Source organism: Bos javanicus, chromosome 29 (genome assembly GCF_032452875.1).
Source record: "Bos javanicus breed banteng chromosome 29, ARS-OSU_banteng_1.0, whole genome shotgun sequence".
NCBI classification, from domain to species: Eukaryota; Metazoa; Chordata; class Mammalia; order Artiodactyla; family Bovidae; genus Bos; species Bos javanicus.
In genome coordinates this window covers 35,924,336-35,946,394 of record NC_083896.1, presented here as the reverse complement: position 1 = coordinate 35,946,394, position 22,059 = coordinate 35,924,336, and the positions used below count along the sequence as shown (strand labels likewise).

Genomic DNA, 22,059 nt, shown 5'->3' with positions numbered 1-22,059 from the left:
AATGATATTTTCATCGGAGAGGAAAATAAATACCAGCAAATGAAATTTGACTCATCTTTGCGAGTTTCACCAAGCATGAAAATGTCCCTTTAAAATTTCTAGTAAGCAGTGGCTGGCTATGGGATTTTTCCAGTGTAAAGGGAATCTGAGTTCAGGAGGCCAGGGAATGCCAGAGGAAAGGGATTTTTTGATGTTTGGGGCTCTGAGACTGTCAGTTTAAAAAATGAAGGCAATATAGAAGGGCCAAAGTGACATTTATCATGCCATCTCTCCAGGCTCCTGTCTCTTTAATCAGCTAGCCTGATTTGCCCAGTAAATGATTCCTGAGTGTGTGTGTGTGCGCGCGTGTGTGCCCGCGCGCGCGCGTGTGTTGTAGCTCTGTCAATCCTTGGATTAGAACCAATGATTGCAGCTCGTAGGAGGGCTGTCCAGGGCCAGATTGTACGATGTGTCTCAGTGCCAGAGTATGAAGAGAGATAATTACTGAGAAGTCACACTCTCCCATCCTTGGCTTTCTTGTGGTGTCCTTCAGCAAAACAGTGGATTTAAACCTCCTTCCACCAGCTCGAGAGCAACGCAATCTGTCAGGAAAGAAAGAAAGAGAAAACCGAACCTGACAAAAAAGAAGAAAAAGAAGAAAAAAAAATCATGAAAACCATCCAGGCAAAAATGCACAATTCTATCTCTTGGGCAATCTTCACGGCGCTGGCTGCTCTGTTTCTCTTTCAAGGTAAGAGCTTGCTATTGATCTGCCTGCAGCCGACCCAGGAATTGTACAGTGTGCTGTGGGTGATTCGCAGACTCTCCGAGTCGGCTCTGCTGTATGGTTTGCAGGTGGAGGAGAGAGCGTTCGCTCGCGTTCCAGCAGCATGGCTGGGACGTTCTCCTCCCTCCCAGGCTGTAAGGGTATTGATCGATTCTGGCTGCTAGGGGAACGGGCGGGGGATGTATGTACATAAGTAAAGTGTGTCTGGGGCTCCTGTTTGGTAACGTGGCTGTGTGCTGGTCCCCTGGCTGTCTGTACATTCTTGCACACACACGATGGATGGAGACACATGGAAGCCGGGGAATTAAGGATTCGGAGGGCGGCGGGGAAGCTAATGCGTTGCTTGTGGTACTGGGAAGAAATTTCGAGAGGAAACTTTAAATATCTATCCACCAGTAAACTTGCAAAGCTTCTGCAAGGAGCAAATGGAAAATGCAGGCTAGGCATAATCAGGTAACTACGCTTTGTGGTCAGAAAGCCAGCTCTGAGGGGCTGAATCAGTCTGCAGTGGAGCTGGGCAGCCGGGTTAGTTTTCTGTGTGTTTGGGGGTGTGTTTGTGGAGGAGAGCAGCGGGGGTTGGTTAAAAAGCAGAGAAGAGGCTGCGGGAGCAAGCAGGCTCTGAGATTCCGGAAAGCTGTCCTAAGTTGAAGGGAGAGAGGCGGTAGGAGTCGAATGCTAACGTTCTGTTTCTTTCTCTGGGAAGCCGAGCCCTCTGGGCTGCAGTCAGGGCCGGGCTTGCCGAGTTGTGGTCCTGCTGTGCTGGGGGTGGGTGGGAATCCACTTCAACCTGGACTCCCCTCGCTGCACCGGAGGTTGGGGGGGCCCAGCGCTCTGTCCCAGCTCCCACCTCCCAGCAGGCTCCCACCTCCCAGCAGCCGCTTTCCCTGCCCACCTGCTCACCCCGCCCGCCCTGTCCTTTGAGGATCTGGTGTGCGCCTAAGACCCCTGCGTTCTCAGTGACTGAGGTGGGCAGAGAAACTTTCCCTGGTGGGTGGCCCAGCTCCGCCTCCCACAGGAGCCCACTTGGGAGCTCAGTGCTGGCTGCTGCGTCCCCAGAGGAAAGTTGGCTCCCGGTGGGCGGGGGTGGAGAAGGCTGGGGAGTCCCACCCATCCGGTTCCCTTCCCCACTGCAGTACGGGGCTCTTGCGGTCCCCGTCACTAGTCCCTTGAGTTCCCCCTGAGGGTGGTCTTTGGGGACTCCCCTTGCCGGAGTTGCAGAGGCGTCCACACAGACACACAGGAGGTGGGCAGAAGGACCAGGCTGGGAAGGATCAAATGCCTGCGAACCCTCGGCTGGGGCTCAAAGAGCGGGGAAGGGGACCCTGGAGGGCTCCGCAAGGATGCAAGGAAGTCCATCGTATGGGATCTCCTTGCCCTGCAGCTCCCAGCCTTGGGGGTGGGGAGCACGGGCCTCAGGGTGTCCCTCCTCCCCCACGGGGCAGTGGGTGTGAGCGTGAAGGAGGCCACGTGGAGGCAGCCCTGACTGACTCCTCTTATATAACATGGAGCAGAGGCAGCATGCGTGTGTGTGTGTGTGTGTGTGTGTGTGTGTGTGTTCACGCGCACCCCTGCTTGTACTTGGGTGAACAGGGGCTCACCCAGTGAGATCAGGGCCCCAACTCTGGCACTGGGGAAACTGAGCCCAGAGCCAGGCAACCTCCAGTAACAGCTTCCATCATGTAACCCAGAAATGTAAACCAAATGGGGGCAGGGTGGAGTCAGGGGTCCGGAGGAAGGGACAGGGAAGGTCCCAAGACCTCCATCATTTCCATCCGTCCTGAGGTCTGAGTCTCTTCCATTTTAACCTCCGACTGGAGACAATTGCCAAAATTCCACCATCCACAGCCCCACTGGCAGCTTGCCAGGAGCCCCAGGGCCATACTGGATTTACATATAAATTAGCATACGTGATTTTTTTTTTCATCAGAAATAAATGCAGGGAAGCATAATATTTGCTCATACTTTGAATCATTCCCGAACCGATGAGAAGAAAGTGGGGGTGCGAAGTTCTCCCCCCCGGGAATTCTGATTGTACACTCTTGTTGCCATCTTGGGTGGGGATAAGGGTGACTGGGTTACCCCAGCCCTCCTCACATTCTACCAAATCCTGAATTTCCTAAGACGAATCATGGCCTTACTTGCACTATCCACCTCGAACCAGCTTTCAATAGGCTTCGATGTGTCAGAAAAGAACCGGGCTGCCCAATTTTAAGGCAAAGTGACCCCCAAGACCCACCCCCCACCCTCTCGAGCCACGTGGCAGTTGGACCAGCCAAGGTGATGTGTGTTTTCTCTTTCAGGGCATGGGAGCTGGGGTGGGCCAGTTACCTCTTCTCAAACTCACAGAATTACTCAGGCAGCCAGGTCTTGCCTGCAATAACCCACCCCTATTGCCTTGACCCGGTGGGACTAGTTAGAATGCAGTACACATTCTAAGGCAATTTTTTTCTTCTCTGTTTTTGTTTTAGGCTGGCTCTTCCTAGAGCCCTTACTTCCTGGGCTTCTTGCCTTCTTGAAAAGGTGTTGGGGGCTAGGGGTGGTTGATGGACCCCTCCCTGACCTGCTCCTCACCCCATTCCACAGCCACCATGATCCAGCTTAGAGGAGGAGGGAGTCAGCCCTGATTAGTGATAGGGAGAGGGTGGGGGTGATTAGCGCCCAGGGGCTCTGGCCCTAAGACGCTCTGGGGTTGATTAGCCAGAGCTCCTCCTCGGCCCTGGAGCCAGAGAAGCTCCTGGATGAGGCGCTGTCCTTTTCAGCTCACCGCCCACCTCCTGCCACGGAGAGGCTCAGAGAGGAATGGCTGGTGTACGGCATCTTCTCTCTTTCCAGAAACCCGACCATTTCTCCTTCGAAGGATTAATGCTCCTTTCAACACCTTCCCAGGAGCTGGGCTAGATTCCTGTCTTACCTTTCTCATTTTCTCTCATCTCCTCACTCACATCCCATGTCAACTACCTGCCCACATACACAGCAGCAGGGCAGAGGGGAAGGGAGAGGAAATGGATCTGGGTTCCCCTCTCTTTCTCTGAGCGCCGGCGACACGGACACGGTTCAGCTGGGCGGATCGGCCAAGTTCCTGCCACTCACAGCAAACACTTGGGTGCCAGCCGCAGCCTGAGCTGGGCAACGCTTCTGAGATGGGGGGAGTGGGGGTGACAGATGAGACCATAACAATGTTTACTGGCAGAGTGAAAAATCGGTTTGGGGAGATGGGCTCCTGGGCCTGATGTAAGTAAGCATTGTGGGCACTTGGAAGCATGGCCAAAAAAAAAATTAAGGGGAGATGACAGAGGAGCTTCACAAAGTGAACGCCAGCTGCCAGACTTGGAGCTTCCAATGGGGGAGGCAGGGGGGCCACGGGCAAGTCGTGGAGTGCATAAGAACTGCAGCTTCCCTCCACTCTTCACACCCTGGGACTGCCCTCCGGGCATTGGATGGAAGTGGGCGCAGAGTCCCAGCCAGGGGGGCTCTCGGGTGGCAGTTTCAGGCTAGTCCTAGGGCTGGCTCTTCCCTTTCATCACTTTTAAAGCCGAAGTGAGCCCTGGAAACCCTTTTCCGCAGCTGTGGCCTCTCCCCCTGACTTCCGTGGTTTCTCAGTGGCCTCTCTTGTGGCACGGGGCTGAAGGGTGCGGAGCTGTGTCCCTGGAGGGCCTCTCCTTGTTCCCTGCTTGAGTGCTCCAAGGGCACTGTCCCTAGCAGCTCCCTGAGAATCTGCCCCTGCTCCCTGGCAGCCCTGAGGTGCAGCAACCCAGGCTGGGGCCAGCTGCTTGTCATGGATGGGTCACACCAGTGTTGGCTTCAGCCACGTTTTATCCCTCGGGATGAGGTGTGCTCTCTGGACATCCTAAGAAGGGGTGACCTGCAGGACAGGTGATTCCTGCATATGTAAGAAGATGCTGGAAGAATGATGTGCGATGCTCTCACTCTCTCCTTATGGTGGAAACCCTTCGGAGAGGATGATTGTGTCGAGGATTTGTCTCTGTTCCAGATATTTTATGTCTGGAGCTCATGGCCTGCTCCTGCCCATCAACTAGAAAGATGAAGGTGTAAAAAAAAAAAAAAAAACCCACTTTGCTTTATATTTAACCTCAGCAGAGGTCCTATGGACCCTTCAAACACTGTAATGGGCGTGCCTGTCTGACTGATTTCCAATCGCTTCAGGTGGCCTGAGCACAGCTGGGTGGGGAGCAGGTACATCCTAACACAAAGTTCCCCATGACTTCCGTAGGTGACGATACTTCCCTCTGGGAAGTCTCCCCACCTGTCTGCCAGGCCGGGGAGCAACTCCCCCAAGGGTTGTAAAGACTCATTAATGCTTGTAACGCAGCAAACATGTGGTGCTAAGTGGAGCTCCACGCTGAGCCTGCTGGTATTTACGCAGCTCCTTTCCTTTCTGCTCTACTGGCTTGTTACATGTTTACTTTATGTCTGTAGTCATTTGAAATTCAATAAAACTAATTACACATAAAAAATGAAAACATGCAAAAATAAGGTAATCGATGGCCTGCAGGTACGATGGTGTCTTGGGTACCACATCCTCCGGGGTGTCTCCTCCGCCAACCCGGTGGCTCGGCCCTCCTTCTCTTAGAGGGTGCGCGGTGGAAGAGGACCAGAGGGGATTTAGAGGAAACACGCGGGACCACGCCTCCTCACCCTTTCCTAGTAGGAGGAAGACATTAGCCAGGAGGTGTCAGGGGGCGGGGCCCATGGCAGAGGGGCGGGGCCCTGGGGGAGGGGATATGGGAGGAACCAGGAGTTTCAGAGAGTAAAAACCAGATGCAAGCTGGACTGGCAAAGGGTGGAAAGAAGAGGCCCCCATCCTCTGCTTTGACTGATTTTGTTCAGCAACCTCTAGAGCTTATGTTTTATGTATTTATGTGTGTGTGTTTCTGCAACCTTCTGAACTGAGCCTGCCCTTGCTATGGCAGCTTAAACTTGCGGGAGCGTCCGTAGAAGAGATGTGCGCGTCCCTCCACCGTCCCTTTCCTTCCCTCTCTCCCCTCTTCTCCCTCCCTCCCTCTTTCTGCCCCCTCTCCCCCTCTTCTCTGCCCTCCCTTTTCTGTTTCTCGTGGTCCCTTATTCTTTCTTCCTTTCATTTTTCCTTCTCCTCCGTGGGAAAAATAATTGATCAGCTGACAGATCTGGGTCAAGCTGGTAGGGGCTGCTCTGCCTCATGTAGGCTTGCCTAGGAGAGGGGGGAGGGGGGTCTGTCCTCCCAGGTCACAGGAGCCCAGCTGATAGACTGCAATGGTGGTGCGGGGCGGGGACCAAGGAACCAGTGGGAAGTTCATGTCCGTAAGGTTGGCTGCGATCCCACTGAAGGCAGCGTCCTCAGCTGCTGCGTGTCTGATACCCCAGGGTTCCACATCCCTTTTCCCTTTGCCTCTTTCCTGCTTCTGTTCCACTTGTACCCCCTACTTGTTCCAGTTTCTTCCCTCATCTTTCTGCTTGCCCCTCCTTTTCTCTTCCTTCCCAAACCAAGACAGGAGATCACAGAATCTCCCCCGCTTAAGTCATATTAGAGAAATGGCCTTTTGTTTATTTGCAAGAAGAAAAACAGAAACTCTGCCAGAAGAGCTCTGTAAGTCATTTGCAAACTGCAAAACAAACCAACAGCGCTTCACATTTCCATTGCTGAGAAAAGAGTATTTCAAGAGAGACTGTCAAGCTGAGAAACCAAATATTGGAAAACACATTCTTCAGCTCTGTTACTAACGACATCTTAGGTTACTAAATTTGATTTTTTTTTTTTTTTTTGGCTTCTTGAAGAGTATTGCCCTTTACAGTAATAAAGGACTGTTCAAAAGATGGACTGGTTTTGGCTTCAGTAGCTCATTCAAATTCACTCTCCAGCGGTGCCTCCTTGGCTTCATCTTGGTGGTGTCACCAAAATCCAATTCAACACAGACTAGATCTGGTTGTTTACTTGTGCATTGGTTCAGTCACCTGGCGAGTGTTTATTGAGTTCCTATTATGTTCCCTGCATTGTTGTAGGTGCTGGGAATATATCAGTGACCAAACCAACTAGAGTACAATTCCCAGATTTGATTTGATTTGTCATCCTTTTTAATCACGTTGGGAAGAACCAGCAGGAATATCAGAAGTAGGGGTGGAGGGGTGCTGGGTGGCATAGTCTTTTGCACAGTTGCCTGTGCATATTACGACGGGTGGCAAGAGCACACCAATCCTGGAGGCTTGTTTTTAGATAGGGAGCGTGGGAGAGCAAGCACAGCCAGGCTCTGGGTTCATCACGTCAGAGGTGCTACCTCTGTTGCTCCATTGTGACTCCTGGCCGGAAGGGCTCAGGGTGTGTGATTCTCCCTCCCTTGGCACGTGGCAGCAAAAGCTGCTGTGAGGTGCTGGCTTGGTGACCATTGGCTCTTGTCATTGTCATTCAAGTTATTGGTTGGTTCTTGGCACCACTGCCACCCTTGCCAGTGGCCTGTCCAACGCCTTCATACCCTGCCTTCTGCAGAGAACTGGATGGCCAAAGACAGCAAGGGGGGGGGTGCTTACGCAGGCACGGTGGGGTTTGCTGAGGCAACTGATCAGGGTGAGGCAAGTTCAGTTCATGGGACCCTGAGGGTTTCCTATTTTAGGGTGGACTTAAGATGACCTCCTTTCTGAGAACCCTTTCTTTGCTACCTACTCGTGTGCTCAGTCATTCACTGAGCCCACCAGTCTTTTCTGTTCATGGGAATTTCCAGGCCAGAATACGGGAGTGGGTTGCCATTTCCTTCTCTGCTACCCACTCATCACACCCTGATTTAGGGTTCCTAGAATGACAGACAAGCGTCATCATTCATTTGCTCTCTGATGCTATAACTGTGGTTGGGACATAGCCTTTTTTCAGTCGTCAGCTTGTGTTTTCAGCTGTATGCACCCAAAGAGAATCGAGCTTCCCTTCTGCTCACAGTGTGTGTTGTGGTTGCCCTCTGAACACTTTAGGGGGGTTACTCACCTGGCTGCTTTTGTCTGCATTTCCATAGTGCTGGTGACTCTTCTTAGCATTTCCCCTGTAGAAGTACAGGTAAGTACCTTTCTCGTGGATCCACGATTCTTCAAGTCAAGCAACCTGGAGCAATCTGCCTCTACTGTTAGGAGGTCCTCATGAGACAGGTGCAATGTGCCTTTGTTTGCAATACTCCCATTTTCTAAGCCAATGGTCCTCAAATTTGTTCTACCATGGAATCACCTGAGGAGCTTTATAAAAATGCCAATGCTTGGACCCCATCCCAGAATGCTTACATCAGCATCTCTTTGTGAGATGTTCTGATATTTTCCCGTGCTCTCTAAGAGGTTCCAACCTATGGCCAGGTTTGAAAGCCATACCTCTTTGGTTATCAGAAAACTTTCTCCAACCTGGGATAAGGCACATCCCTTCTAGGAGCCTCTGTCACTTCATCTCTAAAATTAAGCGGTTAGACTCAAAGATTTTCCAGTTTCACGTCCCACATTTTGCAATTCTGCAAATAGCCTTTCTGAGTCTAGTACTTGAAAGGTAGTGGTGCTAGGAGAAAACATTCAGAAGCAGTGTCTGTTTGCAGGAAACTAAGAATATAAACAGCCACATACGGGCGACCACAGTCGGAACATGTGATGGTGTGTGTGCACACAAACAGTGCACACTGTATCATACACACTATCACGTATCCACACGTGCCTGTGTTTCTCGTCTAGAAGGCATCCTTCAGGTGGGAGGGAAGGACAAACGAGCCACAGCATTTCAGGTAGGGGGACTCAGGAATGAGAATGATCGATCCCATAGGAGAAATTCCGGAGCCTTGGAATGTGTGAATGTGGGTCAAGAATGGATGTGTTGGAGCCTGATTTAGCACGAGCTAAGTGATGGTGGGTCTTGGCAGAAGCTCCATTCATAAGTGTGAAGATTTCCATCTCTCTCTCCTGGCCTCCACTCCTGCTCACTCCCCAGGAACCGGCTACCCAGCCTGCTGCTTCCATCTCTCTCCTTCTCACTGGCAACAAAGGCTCCGTGCTCAGAACCCCAATGGCAGTTTGGCAGCTACTGTGTTAGGCTGAGGGAGGCTGGCTCTTGCCTCCCAGCCAGGTCAGACCCTGCAGCGCAGGCAGGAGGGAAAGCATGCCTGTTTTGATGGAGTCAGCAGGAGCAGACGGCACAGGGGGAGCAGAGCTACCTTGCGGATTTGTGCCAAGTACAGTCCCTGGGTAACTCACGAAGTGTTTCCACTGCTGTGTCAGCCAGGCAGAGTCACAACCAGCTCAGGCCCAGAGAGACTTTCATGATGGTTTATTTCAATCGCTCTGTTGGAGCTCTAACATCCCAGTGGTGCAGCTGCAGTGGTCCCCTCACTTCTGTCTCCAGTGTAGGGGAACTTGCCTCTCTCCAGAGCTACTGCATCTGACTGATCAGGAAGACAGGGAGACAAAGGAGAAGAATCTGTCCTCTTATTGATTCCAGCCCCTTGTTCTCGATCTGGAGAGGAAACACAGCATAGTCGTTGGATGGTCTGGGCCCAAGCTTTGGCTCTGCCACTTTCTAGGCTGAAACTTTTGGCGATTTAATCAACCTCTGAGGGCAATTCAGTTCCCTCTTGTACAAAACAGAGCTAATTCTGAGACTTAGGTTTAAGGCTGGTGTAAGGATTACATAAGTTACTGCAGAGAAAGTGCTCAGAACACTGCCTGGCACACAATAAGCTCTCAATAAATATCACCTATAGTATTACAAGTGCTGCTAATACTACTACCCACAGGACGAGACTGGTTTTTCTTCGACATGACTTTTCTTCAAATATTTGAAAACACGATTCCCTCCCCTTCTCCCTAAGTTAAATATTCCAAGCTTTTCTCCTGTTTTCTGTATCATCATTCATAGAAAGCATGCCGATGGCCCTTTCCTAAAATTATTCTGGTTATGCTGTTTTCTTCTTAAGGTAAATCTCTTCCCCGTGTGCTTTGAGTATTATAGAATGTAGCCTCACCTGATTCTAAATCCAGATAAAATGAAATCTCTGCTCTCTGAAAAGGCATGAGCCGGGGGTGCCAGCCTCTCTCCAAACCCTTTGTCCTCTGGTTCCCTGAATTCCTAGGGCTTTGCTGCAGCTTCCTCCTGGTGTGTGCCTGCTCCCTCTACTGATGGCTGTCCTGTCCACCTGGCAAAAACTTGCTATGATTCAAGACAGAACTCCTGGCTCAGCGTCTCTCCGAAGCTCATACTGCCTCCTTTTCTGCCCCCCACGGCTCTGGCGCGTCCTTTGGTCTTTGCATCTATTGCGAGTTGTGTGGTTCCCTGCTGACACCTCTGTCTCTGTCAGTGGACAGTGAGCCCCTGGAGGTCTGGGACTGCCTGTGTGCCAGCGCACCTAGCCTAGTACCTGGCACACAGCTGATCAGTGTTTATGGATAAAACAGAAGGGGGAGAGAAAGAGACAGAGAAGTGCCCTTAGGTTTATCAGGAGCCAGAGAACCCTGTAGAATCTGGGTGAGCTATAATTACCCCTTCCTTCTCCGATGACTGTGTCATACTGTTCACACAACAACCTGACCTTGGAACTTACCCTTTTCTGAAGTCTGTTTATCAGATTCAACTCATCTCCTCCTCTGACAAGACCTCTTTGAGACTCTGAATATGAAACTACACACATCAGTCACCCCTGCTGGCGATCACCAGCCATAAACCAGATGTTATAGGTACACAGGTAGCGGAAATGAGCTCTCATTCTTCCTGGCTAAACTCACCCAAGAGCAGAAATTGGTCCCTCTAGAGGTCAGCTGGTCAGAAGCCTGGAAGAGGGGGCTGCTCTCTGAGGTGGCATCAGAGGGCAAGGGAAACTCAGACCTAAGACAAGAGGAGAGTGACTGGTGGGTTTTCTTTATCTAGAGAAGGTGAAGAGGTAAGTGCTTCTTACCCACTTCTTCAAACCTACTCTGCCTCCTCCTTCGCCACTCCCTACCCCGGGGGCATTTGACTGTCTTCTAAACAGCCAGAGGAGACCTGACCCAGGCACAGCAAGATTAATTGACAGCCTTTTTTCTCAGTGCAATTGGTGATGCAAAGACAACTGTAGTTCAATAAGCCGTTTTGTCAATTCTGAAAACAAGAATAATCGTTCTATATTTCTCTTTCCTTCCTCAAAACTTCTTAACAGAAGGATTTGAATGCCTTATCACCACTTTTTCATCACTTTCTGGCACTGCCGAAGCCTTGTCCAAGGCTAAAATAGTTTAATCACCAAGTCTGGAAACTTTTCACAGACTTTCTAGAGTTGTGGGAGGTACTTTGGAATTTGCCTGGTCTCCCACCTGAATAATGTTGACTAATTCCTGGGTCCAGCTCCAGGACCCCCAGAGAGCAGATGCTGTCTGAGTTGTGGTCCTGGTTCTGGCTGTCTATCCGAATCACCTGTGGAGATTGTTAGAAGCCCAGGTTCAACTCACAAAAAAATCTCAGTATATGGATCAGAATGGGGTGAGGTCATCTCTACTTTGAAACACTTAGGACTTTCAGTGCAGATACAGCTGAGAATAACTGACACCAGCCCCCGTTTCAGAGTAGATAAACTCTGCAAGAAAATACTGCTCAGTATAAATTCTACCCTTTCTCTTTATACACAGTGTTCTAAATTTGTTCAGGACAGCAGTATGCTTGTTTATAATACGCACCTCTGAGATTTGCTTAGAGCCGAGGAGTCATGCCATGTGAGTCAGGCCAATGGAAAGCAGGCGGAAGTTTCCCGGGTGGCAGTTTGAGGACTGCACTCAAGAAGCCTGTGCTTTGTGAACCCTACCACTCCCACAGCTTTTCTTGACTGAGAGACTGGCATACTATCTGGGGGCCCAGGAACCAACCTGCAAACAGAAAGGCAAAAAAAAAAAAAAATTAAAAAAACACTTACAACCAGAATGGCAAAACAGGAAGCTCTTAGGTTGAACTAAATGAATTTGCTGTTTGAGTAAATCAAAGATAGTTGGATAGAAACAATTTCACATGGCTCCGTCTAACAGAAGGACCCCAAGTTCAAGATAACATAGCAGTCATGCCAGCTGTGCAATATGTATTTCCACACTTATTATTTATGGAAAATATTTCCATATAATTAGGATTCCATTACTTGTAGCTGAATACAATCCTAGTAAATCTACATGGAGCAAAAATGTGCCTCTTTCTGACTTATGCCAGTTCAGTTCAGTTCAGTTGCTCAGTCGTGTCCGACTCTTTGCAACCCCATGAATCACAGCATGCCAGGCCTTTCTGTCCATCACCAACTCCCGGAGTTTACTCAAACTCATGTCCATCAAGTCGGTGATGCCATCCAGCCATCTCATCCTCTGTCATCCCCTTTTCCTCCTGCCCCCAGTTCCTCCCAGCATCAGAGTCTTTTCCAATGAGTCAACTCTTCGCATGAGGTGGCCAAAGTATTGGAGTTTCAGCTTCAGCATCATTCCTTCCAAAGAAATCCCAGGGCTGATCTCCTTCAGAATGGACTGGTCGGATCTCCTTGCAGTCCAAGGGACTCTCAAGAGTCTTCTCCAACACCACAGTTCAAAAGCATCAATTCTTCGGCACTCACAGTCCAACTTTCACATCCATACATGACCACTGGAAAAACCATAGCCTTCACTAGACGGACCTTTGTTGGCAAAGTCATATCTCTGCTTTTCAATATACTATCTAGGTTGGTCATCACTTTCCTTCCAAGGAGTAAGCATCTTTTAATTTCATGGCTGCAGTCACCATCTACAGTGATTTTGGAGCCCCCAAAAATAAAGTCTGACACTGTTGCCCCATCTATTTCCCATGAAGTGATGGGACCAGATGACATGATCTTAGTTTTCTGAATGTTGAACTTTAAGCCAACTTTTTCACTCTCCTCTTTCACTTTCATCAAGAGGCTTTTTAGTTCCTCTTCATTTTCTGCCATAAGGCTGTTGTCATCTGCATATCTGAGGTTATTGATATTTCTCCCAGCAATCTTGATTCCAGCTTGTGCTTCTTCCAGCCCAGCACTTCTCATGATGTACTCAGCATAGAAGTTAAATAAGCAGGGTGACAATATACAGCCTTGACGTAATTGAGTTAGAGCCACTCAAAGTACCAGTAATATTGTGCGATCCAATTTCCTTCTAGAGAAGACTGTGATGGACCCTAGTTATCTTATCTTGACATTCTTAGTTCCTTATCACCATTATCATGTGTAACTTCTAAACCACTAATCATTGTGATCGCTATCTTCTAAGAATGTTCCAGTTTGATGATGAGTCACTAAAAGACATTAGCAGATTGTTCCTGCTGTAGTTTGATTGGCAAAGTGGGGAGTGGGTTATTGCCTACTACACTTTGGACTTTATACATCAGACCACTTTATTATTACACTCATTTCTTTTCTTGTTCAGATATTCCACTCTATTGCTCATTGAAGTTGCACTCATTCCCCTGTCTAAATTGCTGTTATTCACGACCTCTCCCATCCTTGCTTTTATGTGTTTGAAATTTCATTGCATGTGGGTCCATTATTTAAATCCACTGAGGCTATTTTTGTATTCTGATGAGCTGTCACCATTAGTTTCCTGTCATTTCCAAGTGATATAAACTTTCATGTCCACATCGCCAAGGTGAATGATTAAAAAACAGCAAAATCATAGATTCAAGAGTATAGCGGAGTTCTTACTTACATTTTTAGTTCAACTACTCCAGAGTGATTTATTCAGACCCCACTGTGTGCTAGCCATAAACAATAAGTCCTAGTTCTCACATTCAGTCAAGAAAAACAATTCAAGACAACATGGTAAGTGTTGGCATGAAAGCAAGTCTTGTTTGCCATTGCCACATCGAGATTTTTCAGGTCAGAGAACTCTTCTAGAAGGAAGAGATGCTAAAGCTGAGACACAAATGTTACTAGATTCAACCAAGTAAGAGCAGATAGAAGTATTACAAGCAAAGGAATCGGCATATGCCAAATCCTAGAAATAGGAGAGTATGCTAGGAATTTAGGAATCCGGTACCAATCTGGCTAGACTGAGTGTGTTGGTGTAGTTTCCTGGGATAGAGCGGGGGTGGAGGCAGCTTGTAGGTAGAAAGACAAGGGGTGCAGTTAGAGAAGTAGTCACAAGTCACACCTTGAGTGGCTTTATGGTTCTTGTTAAAGATTTTATTCTGAGGGAAGAAAGGGTTGTGTGCCAGAGAGCAGCATGATTAAGCTTGCAGTGATAATTGATAAATAACATTATTTAGGTTACTTAAAAATGTTAAAATGTTACTCCAGTTGCAGTGTGGGAATGAATTAAAAGACTAGAGGATGTGGCAACCAAGCAGGCATGAGTTAACCAGGTGAGACTGACAGAGACAAGGAGATGTGGGTATTCAAGCGTCATGGACTTAGAGCAGGGGTCCCCAACCCCCAAGGCCACTGACAGCTACCTGTCCAAGGTCCATGGCTGGTCAGGAACTGGCCACACAGCAGGAGGTGAGTGATGGGAGAGACAGCAAAGCTTCATCTTCAGTTCCCCATTGCTCTCCATAGCTCACATTGCTGCCTGAAATATACTGTCCCCCATCTATGGGAAACTTGTCTTCCACAAAACCAGTGTCAGTGCCAAAAATGTGGGGACTCTGCTGACTTAAAGGATAGGACCTGGAGATGGAGAGAAAAAACAATGATGCACGAGAAAGCAAAATTGGAGAGGACTTCTCATATCTGGGTAAATAGGACACAGGCAGGTTTTAGGGAGGGTGTGACGAAAGCAATTTGGGTCTCGATGGTTTTATTGCTATACACAGAGCTCTCTGATATGAAGTTAGCTGGATGAATCTGGAACTCTGGAAGATACCTGAGCTTGAACAAAGAGGGTCTTTGACACAGACACAATGGATTACCCAGGAAGGGAGATGATGAGAAATGGGGCAGACATCCAGGATTTAAGGATCAGGAAGGGAAGAGATCTTGGGGAAAAAAATGACAAGTAGGGGCCAGAGCACGAGAGAAAAACCAGGAGAGTGTGATGACATTGAGGTTAGAGGATGTGTGTTTGGGGCAGGCAGGAGCCTTAGCCACCACATCAATATTGCTGAGGATCAACTAAGATCAGACTTAGAGGCAAGAATATCTTCTATTCTCTTGGGAAAACAGTCTTTGGGGGTGGAGACATAGTGTAGGGATCAAGTGGGATAAGAATAAAACATGTGGATGATTATTTAAGTTTTTTTTTTTTTTTTTAAAGGAGATAAAGTTGTGACACCCATGGGAATTGTAGTTGGAGAGAAGTTTGTTGCTTTTGGAAAACAGATTTGAATGCTGGTGGGCGGGGCTGGTAAAGGGAGGGTGGAGGGGAGATAGGAGGTGGATACCCAGGTGAGGGCCCTGGAGGAAAGTGGGGCTGGGTGGGCAAATCTTGAGCATAGGAAGAAAAATGGGACTTGCAGAGAAGGAAAAAAACAGCATCATTACTATTAAAAGTAAGGAAGGAACCACATATTTGAAAATATCCATGACCTTTGGGTTCAGACAGAAATGACAACCACACAGTGAAAGTGGTTTAAAGAAGATAGAAGTCTCTCTCTGGCTACAAAACCACCCCTCTGTGTACCTGGCTGGTGCAGTGTTCCCAGCCTCAGGGACACTCAGGGACCCCACCCTTCCCATGGTTTGGATCCAGTGTACAAGGTCTAAGAGGGCAGCATCCTTGTGCCAGGCCATGGGATGGAAGAGGAGAAAGAATAAGGGGCAGAATGCACACACGGACCATCTCCCAAGGATGCTCCCTCCCTTGAGGCCATCACAGAATGTCCTTCCTCACAAGCCCTGGGCCAGAGCTTAGTCACTCGGGCACACTGAGATGCAAGGCAGTGTGGGCAAGGTACCATCCACTCTGGAGGACCACATGCCCAGGCAAACTCATGGGCCTGTGACCATGGAAGAAGGGGAGGGTGAATATTAGGAGCCAATTCATGTCTTATGAAAGGAGAAGTTTAAACATCCCTTGACAAGGACCGGAGGGGCCCCCATACAAGTGCATGATTAAGGCCTTACCACTTACTCTGCGGCAACTAACCATGGGTTTGCAACATCTCTGGTCCTTAGGGAAATGCAAATACCATAATTGATACTACTTAATACCTATGAGGATGGTTTTTAGTTTTTAAAAATGGTGACAATATAGAGAAACTGAATTGGAAACTTGTGCACTGCTGGTGGGAGAAGGCAATGGCACCCCACTCCAGTACTCTTGCCTGGAAAATCCCATGGATGGAGGAGCCGGGTAGGCTGCAGTCCATGGGGTCGCTAAGAGTCTGGCACGACTGAGCGACTTCACTTTCACTTTTCACTTTCATGCGTTGGAGAAGGAAATGGCAACCCACTCCAGTGTTCTTGCCTGGAGAATCTCAGGGATGGGGGAGCCTGGTGGGCTGCCGTCTATGGGGTCGCACAGAGTCGGACACGACTGAAGGGACTTCGCAGCAGCAGGAGCAGCAGCAGCACTGCTGGTGGGAAGGGAAAGTGGTCAGTCACTGTGGAAAATCAAAAAATCTCGGTTCCTCAAAAAATTAAAAATGGAATTACCATATGATCCAGCAGTTTCACTTCTAGGCGTATATACCCCCAAAATTTGAAAGAAGACACGCAAACAGATATTTGCACGCCAATGTTCACAGCAGCATTATTCACATTAACCAAAAGCGGAAGAAACCCAAGTGCCTTTCCAGGGAGGGATGGATAAGCAACATGTGGTCTGTACATACAATGAGATGTCATCCAGCCTTATGGAAATGAGTGAGTGACATTCTGACACAGGCTACAACATGGGTCCCCAGCCTCTGGGATCTAATGCCTGATGATCTGAGGTGGAGCTGAAATGGAAATAAAGTGCACAATAAATGTAATGCTGTTGAATCAACCCCATACCATGCCCCACCCCGAACTGGTCTGTGGAAAAATTGCTTTTCAACAAACACTTTCTTCCTGGTGCTAAAAAGGTTGGGGACCCCTGGACAACATAGAAAAACCTTGAAGACATTATGCCAAGTGAAATGTCAGACACAAAAGGACAAATATTGTATGATGCAACTTATATAAGGTACTTAGAACAGGAAATTCATAGGCAAAAAGTAGAATCGAAGTTACCAGGAGTGGGAATGGGAGTTTATTATTTCATGGGTACAGAGATTCTGTTAGGAAGATGAGAGATCTGGGGACACAGATGGGGGTTATGATTGTACAACATCATGAAAGTTCTTAATGCCACAGAATCATACACTTGAAAGTGGTTGAAATGGTAAATTTTATGTGTATTTTGCCACAATAAAGACAAATGGAAAAACGAAAGCTGATTAGCAGTCCGTGGTACTGTATGGATGCAGGTAAACTTTGAAACTTAGTGACAGGAAGTTGAAGAAGTTTGCATCTGATAGCTTATATTTTCTCTGAGTGTAATCCATGGTAGGTTTATGTGTGCACACTCGTGAACATAAATTTCCTGTGTATGCCTATAACTGTATAGGCTGGCTATTTTTTTCCCCAGAAAACAGAAAAGGACTGAAAATAGTTGTGTGAATAATCATGGAGAGAACTGGCTAGAGAATCAGAGGGATTCCACATAGTATTAATCACACCTTTCCTCATGGCATTCTTTTTTCTCTGGATTTTAAAATTATTGTTATTATTATTGTTTTTACTGAAGCATTGTTGAAGTACAATATTATATGTTACAGGTGTACAGTATAGTGATTCATAATTTTTAAATGTCATGCTCCATTTATGTTACTGTGAAATGTTAGCTTTGATCCTCTTTTCTCCGGATTTGTAAGATACGATATGATCTACTCTCACCGTCTTTTCCATCTCTTACCCCATCGTTGAGGAGATACACGACTTTCTCCCAAATGCGGTCAAAACTCATCTCCAACTCAGTTCTCACATGAACTCTGTAAGGAATTATGGAGATAGAGTTTTGCGTTTACAGTTTGCAGAGCCTATCCATGTAAAATATATTTCTTGATCTCCACACCAATCAAAAATTTCTTTTCTCATCGCAGTTCCATTGTTAACTCTGCCTTTAGAAACTGAGGGTTTTTGTTTTGTTTTTTCCCTAAAGGCTTTATTTACCTCAACTGTAAATGGGATATTTAAACTTTGTTGAAATGTAGTTTTCATGTTTATGTGGATTATCTTCTGAAATTCGTCTCTCCATTCATACTGAAAAAGTAAAGCCAGGGACCCTAGGAGGTTTCTGAACAGTGCACGTGTTCAGAAGGAACACGTGGCTGTTTCTCCCCATGACGGCATGTGCACGCCCCTCCCCTCCCCTCCTCCCCCACAGTCTCTCACCACTGGCTTCCATTCTGTTTCTGACCTTCCCTTTGTCTCCAGTGCCAGCTCAGGCTGCCATCATTGCTCACAGGACTACTGTTGCCACTGAACGGGTCTCCTATACCAGTCTGCATCCCTCCATCTTGCCCATTACTGATTATCTTGCTACAAAAACAAATTTAGCCATTTGAGTGCTTTACTGAAAATCTCCATTAACTGCCTGCAGCTCTCAAGATAAAGCCCAAGTTCCTTAACTTGGCACAGGCAGCCCTTCCCCCTCTGCCCAGCCTGGGTCCTGCTCTGTCTCTCAGAGACTTTCTCTTGCTGCCCTCCAGCCCCACTGACCCAGACACTGACCCTGCACACTGACTTGGAAACTGACCCTGGAAATTGACCCTGCACACTGATCTGGGAGCTGACGCCTTTCCACATCGCAGTGACCCTGCAAAGCTCTCAGCCCAGGGATGTCCTTACGGAGAGGTCAACACTGTGAAGCCTGCACACACTTGTGCCAATGTTGAGAGGGGCAGACAGAAGACAGCCAGGAACAGAGTTTAAAAGGCTGGAAAAGAAGAACAAAGGGTTTTTGAGATCTGCTCAGATTCACCAATTCTACCCACAGAGTATCCCTCTTGGCAGTTTCCTTGTTAGGAGTCAGCCTTGTAGCCCAGGCATCTATTATGTCTGGTCCAATCTTGGTCCCTGAATCAGAAAGTCTGGGGCTTTCTGAAAAGGCAGCTACCTGTGTCTGGAGAAGCCCCTCAGATGGGTGAGTCACCCTAAATGTTGAGAACCTCTGACGTCAGGCAGTCGTGCAGCACAGGTGAGGAACTCTGATAGGAAGGAAGGACTCCCCTGGGGCCTGCTGGGGCCTCAGGGGAAGGGTCTCAGTTTCTCTGGAATATTCCCACCTTAGGAAAGAACCTGCAGACAAAGCAGACTTGGCGGTACGAAAGCTATAGTGAGTGAATGAATGTTAGTCACTCAGTTGTGTCTGACTCTTTGCAACCCATGGACTGTAACCCGTCAGGCTCCTCTGTCCATGGGGATTCTCCAGGCAAGAATACTGGAGTGCGTAACCACACTTCTCTAGGAGATCTTCCTGACCAGGGGATTGAACCCAGGTCTCCTGCATTGCAGGAGGATTCTTTACCATCTGAGCCACCAGGCAAGTCAATAGGAATATGTAAACTAATAAGAATTTCCTTTTGGGTTGCCAGCCTTAGTAGATAAAAATCCAGGACACCCCACTTATTTCCAGATAAGTGATGCCTAACTTTTAATTATGCATAGCACATACTTATATTAAAACTTATTTGCTGTTGATCTGAAATTCACATTGAAGGGGGCATCTTGGTTTTGTGCCATGTTCATCAGACACCTGCCTCTTGTCCATACATCTTAGACCTCAGGAAAATGGCCAGATCAGAATTAAGAGTCTAAAAGGTAAAAGTTTTCTTGGCTTCTCTTCTTTTTAATGGGGAGGTATGTAGTTTGGCAGTGGGGAGAAAAGAGATGGCTTCTCTTTCTGGCTCATTGGATTATATATAAAATCCACATTTGGGAAAGAAAGAGAAATAGAAAAACAGATGGTGGTTCAAAGTGGCCCACGTGCCAGGAAGTCCCTCTTCTCAGTTGAGCAAACTGAGCACCTACTATGGTCCACCCCCCGAACCCACAATCCCACAACAGAACGCGGGGCCAGCTGCAGGGAGACCGAATTCCGTCCCTCGGGGCCCTGCCTCTGGGCAGCTTTTCTGCAGCCACTGGTTTACCTGCCCCAGGTGGCAAGATGCAGCCTCATAGGGTGGGGTTGTGGTGCAGAGACTGGGGGATGAAAGACGGGCTTCCTAACAGGATGTAGCTGAGGGAGCCGTGTGCTGACAGAACAATTTGCTGGTGCCCAGAATATCCGCCCAGCTCCGCAAAGCGGCAGCCAGGGCGTCAGGAGAAATTTCAGGATTTATCATTTGCCGGGGTGTCAGGCTTTCTGGGAGCCGCAAGCTTTCCAGCGCACTTTTCCAGACCTGCAGCCTTGACAGGCTGTCCATAGAGGCTTCCAGAGCCTTAGGAATAACATGCAAAACTAGTTCGTTTTTCTCCCTTCCCGATCACTGGTGTTTATGTAAATGACTGGAAAAGTAGTTTTAGGCTTATTTCTGGAGCTTAAGGGCTTGGTGAGAAGCCTATTATTGAAAAATCAGAAAACTGAAAAGCAACTTCTTAGACAATGAATTAGCAGCTCGAGGAGTATGTGTAAGGCCGAGTGCACCGTAACTGGCTGCCTTGCAAATAGGAACTCCCCCGGGACTCAGTCATCAAACACGTGGCAACAGGATGTCTGTTTCAACACAGCGAGTAATCAAAGGAGATTTGCAGTTAATCCAAATAGAACAGAGAAGTGTCCAAGGGAAGGCCAGGAAGAGAAGACTAGAAGCAAGGTGAGGGGCAGCCCAGAGCTTTTGGACCTGGAATGCCAAGTGCAACTGAGACAGCCTTGGAGGGCTGGAGGGTTGGGGGCTGACCCACTCAGCCCCTGAGGCACCAGCCACCCAGAGGGGAGACCGAGGCTTGGCTTGTGTTGATGCAAATGAGAACATGAACCCAGCGCCTGGCTCTTCTGCTTCACCAGCAAGGTAAACTTTGGGAGGAATTGAACTGGCCTTCACTGATTTGCTGGACATTTCTGAGTCCCAGACTGGCTTGAGGGGCAGGGGTCGGGCAGGCGGGGACCACTTGCCATTCAGGAGGTGCCCTTTGGGCGGTGGCTTCACACTGTCTTTCAGGAAACTGTTCCCTTTGCAGGGCCATCACGGTGGTTCTGAGTGTGGTCAGCACCACCTGGGCACTTGCCAGAAATGCTAGTTCTGGGGCCCCACCCCAGACTTCTAGACCAGGGGTCCCCAATCTCCGGGATCTAACGCCTGATGATCCGAGGTGGAGCTGATGTAATAATAATAGAAATGGAGAGCAGAATAAATGTAATGTGCTTTGAATCATCCCCAAACCACCCTCCCCCACCTGGGTCCATGGAAAAATTATCTTACCTTAAACCGGTCCCTGATGCCCAGAGGATTGGGGACCCCTGGTCTAGACCCTCAAAAATGCTGAAGCTAATGAGGCCCAGCTGTTGTGTGGCTTAAGAAGCCCTCCAGGTGACTCTGATGCTCACTGTTGTTGAAGTCTGAGAACCAGGGACTACTGTGCTCACGCGGGGGCCGTGGTATGGGCAGGTGAGGCAGGTTTGTCCTTCTTCGGCAGGCTTGTCTTCGAGTGCAGCCCTGGCCAGTTTCAGATCCCGGAGCAATTCTGTGCTCACCATCCCCTGTCCCGGTCCCCTCCTGGGCCTTTGGGGCTGTGGGGAAAAAAATGAAACATCTATCAAACACATCCCAGTCCTCGGTGCCAGTCACCAGTGAATGTTTTATGTGTAATATTTTATTTAATCCTTTTCTACAACTTGTGAGCCGCGTTTTGCAAGATAGGATTTTATCACTGACAAAAATTTTGGCTCCAAAAGGTCAGATCACGGGGTCTGGATGTTTCCAGAGCCTGTGCTCTTTGTACCGAAGCCCCACAGCACCTCTGACACTAGCATCCTCTGCCCGAAGAAGCCCTTGGGTGCCGCCCACACAAAGCGCCTGCCAGCCTGGCAGGGCCCCGCTTGGCCTCCCACCTCCCCCACCCAGCCGGCTCCTTGCCTCATGTTAATTTCCCACCTGAGCACTGAGCACTTTATAAATAGCAAATCTAAAATGAATTTTCTACCAGCGATCATTAGCTCCCTTGACATCCATTAAACATTCTCGCAAGCAGAGTGAAGTGACAAAGGCATTGATTTTTACAGTGTGCTTAATAGGGGAAAGAAAGAAAGGTGTTGACAAGTCCCTTTTTTTTTTTTGGTCCTGATATCACGAGGAATTTGAAATCAGTCAAATGACTTTTATCTGAAAAAAAGAAGGCTAGGATTGGGGGTGGGAGGAGAAACGGGTAGAGGGAAGAGGC

The 22,059-nt window shown here is 48.4% G+C and overlaps 1 protein-coding gene and 1 pseudogene across 4 annotated transcripts in view; both read left to right on the top strand.

Annotated features, from left to right (window-relative positions):
- The first annotated feature begins 344 nt into the window (after positions 1–344).
- The window catches only part of NTM (neurotrimin), a 973,298-nt gene continuing 951,583 nt past the window's right edge, over positions 345–22,059 (top strand). The window contains exon 1 of one of the 4 annotated variants that reach the window (XM_061406452.1): positions 345–730. In XM_061406452.1, coding sequence (XP_061262436.1) covers positions 649–730 — 82 coding nt within the window. In that variant the 5' untranslated portion in view covers positions 345–648. The remainder of the gene's footprint in view (positions 731–22,059) is intronic. The other 3 variants (XM_061406449.1, XM_061406454.1, XM_061406453.1) reach the window with 3 other exon arrangements.
- LOC133241916 (U6atac minor spliceosomal RNA) lies at positions 15,696–15,810 on the top strand (annotated as a pseudogene).